Raw genomic sequence first — 2,470 nt, forward strand, 5'->3', positions numbered from 1 at the left:
CCACTGGAGCTGTTCGACGTGTTGGGGGGCGCCGCCGTCATCCTGGTGCGGCACCAGTCCATGACAAAGGCGTCGTATGGCTTGGGAACGGACGACGGTTGAGTTGGAGAGAGCAAGCATACGGGGGAGATGGACATCATGGCTGCGTTGTAGGCATCGTTGAAGGCACTGCAATGGGTGTTGTTGACCAGGAGCCGGCAGTGGGTGGCGGTAGGTCGTTCGAGGTCAAGGTACTGATTGGGCAGCAAATCCAGCGACTGCGCACACGCCGTCAGTGGACTCGTGCGGTCGGAGAACAATCTCTTGGTAGCTGTTTGGATCACCATAGATGAACACGGCACCATCGACGACGAGGTTGAGCTCGACGAAGAAGGAGCTTTTGCAGTACTGATGGGGGCTGCCGTCTGTGCTGCCGCGTACATGACGGCGAGTACCAGCACGAAGATGCTGCGGGGCATCATCGAGCTGCTTGTGGAGATTGAGAAAATGACCACAATCTGGTCGCCATGAATTGCACGGCCTGTTCTCGTGTTTCCCATATGGAAAATGCCTATAGCGTTGAGGAATTGCGTTAAATAGTAGAATATCTCTTGTCTTATTTCGACTATACCCACTTGGCTTAATTTACTCCATATATTAGACTCTTTGGACGAAGAAGACAGTAAATAATGGAATTGATCTCCATAACAAGTGGGCCAATGCCTCGGTGTAACAGGTGTGGCATATGCGGTACGAAGTGCCAGTACAATGAACTGGTTTACCAGTCGTTTCCAAACGACGATGGGAACAGTGTTCCGCTGTACTACGTAGTACTACATACATACTGTACTAGTACCTGGTTAGTGAATACTAGTACTACGTAGTACCTCGAAGAATTAAAGTGTCGAGTAGTAGCAAGGATACATCAAGAAGCTTTCGCCGGCATTGCAAACTTGCCACAACATTAGATATTCACACGTTAAAGAGACCTACAGTTTTGTTTTCGTGCTTTGTGGTGGGATATTTCGTGGCGACGTTCATTGAATGAAAGGTACTGTAACGTTAACTACTACTCCGAGGAGTACGTACAGTACTACAGTACTGTAAGCTAAGTACGTACTTCAAGAAGTATACGTACATGTAGTACTCGTACTATTAATAGTACGAACTACTTATGCCATCGACAAGGTGATGACTTGCACAATGATCGCGGTGACCACACATACAACGGCGCTTGGTTGAATTGAATGGTCGACAAAGACTTAACAACATCGCCGCCATGGAGGCTAGAATCGTTCAAGATGGGGATCGTGGAAAGAACTGCTGACAGAGTTTCTGCGCCATAAATGTCTCATCGTCGGCGTATGAGAAATACAGTACTTTACTCATAACGTTGTCCTAACCGTACGATCAGTTGTACTAGTACCGTACTAGTACTAGTATACTAGTACTGTAGTATGTGCAGTGTAGCTATTACAGTAATACAACGACTTCCTTGACTGTGAGTATACAGTACGCATATACTTGTACTACGCAGTATTATAATTATATTATAATAATTCAAGTACTGTAAGGTGATTCATGTACAGGAAACTCCCGGCCAGCTTGGCCGACTTTCTGGGTCCCATAAATTCACCACACATTCATGAGACCACGTGCATTCGCAACGTCGTGATGAGATTTATAAAATTATGCTGGTTCCATCATTATATCATTAGTTCAATTTGATTGACGTATTCTCAAAATTCTAATTTTCCTTCTTGAAATCATTCCCAACCAGTAAATCACTTGGATAACGTATGATCGATTTGGCTGATGTAACCTTTTGAACCACTTATTTCTAAAAAACATAAACAGATAGAGGTAATTCAATTTTGAAATGAGATTAATACTGGCATTATATTTCGTGTCTCACAAGCTCAATATTCACTATTACAATTACTAGTATTATAGTTGGGACCCACGTTGGAGATGCTCTTTTAATCTCCGACTAAAAATCATTACTACAGCTGTACCTCGTAGTTACGGATACTACGCAGGATTTGGGGGCTTATCCGGATGATTTTGTCCCCACTTGCCTCGGACATCCCGAAAAGTGCAAATTATTGGGATATCCGAAGCAAATGGCAGTATTATCCCCAAATTATGGGGATGTCCCCAAAATGTTCAGGTATTGGGACGTCCGGGCGAAATGGGACAAAAACACCCGGATACACTCCCAAATAATCCAGTTCATTATTTTGCAGATCAAAAATGACAATATATATTGCAAAATTCTATACGTATAGTATTGGATATCAGTTTTACAAGAATCGATTGCAGATTTTTTTTGCAGAACTTCAATATTAGATCAATTTGCATAGAAATCGGAAGGGAGGTGTGGACTTCGTCAGACATCTGTAGGCCGCGAAAATTGACACGTGTTAAGCAAGCACTTCAATCAATACGTATTTACAGTGATGTTCAAATTTCTTCAATGTTTTTGGCTCCC

At 43.4% G+C, this 2,470-nt stretch overlaps 1 protein-coding gene across 1 annotated transcript; it reads right to left on the reverse strand.

Moving 5' to 3' along the window:
* Nucleotides 1-20: 20 nt before the first annotated feature.
* Nucleotides 21-461, reverse strand: H257_18679 (hypothetical protein; the record flags this gene model as incomplete). Its single annotated transcript, XM_009847778.1, has 1 exon — nucleotides 21-461. A coding segment is annotated over one exon (441 nt), but the record flags the coding sequence as incomplete, so codon positions are not given.
* Nucleotides 462-2,470: the final 2,009 nt, after the last annotated feature.

This window comes from Aphanomyces astaci, assembly GCF_000520075.1.
Source record: "Aphanomyces astaci strain APO3 unplaced genomic scaffold supercont1.198, whole genome shotgun sequence".
NCBI classification, from domain to species: Eukaryota; Oomycota; class Saprolegniomycetes; order Saprolegniales; family Verrucalvaceae; genus Aphanomyces; species Aphanomyces astaci.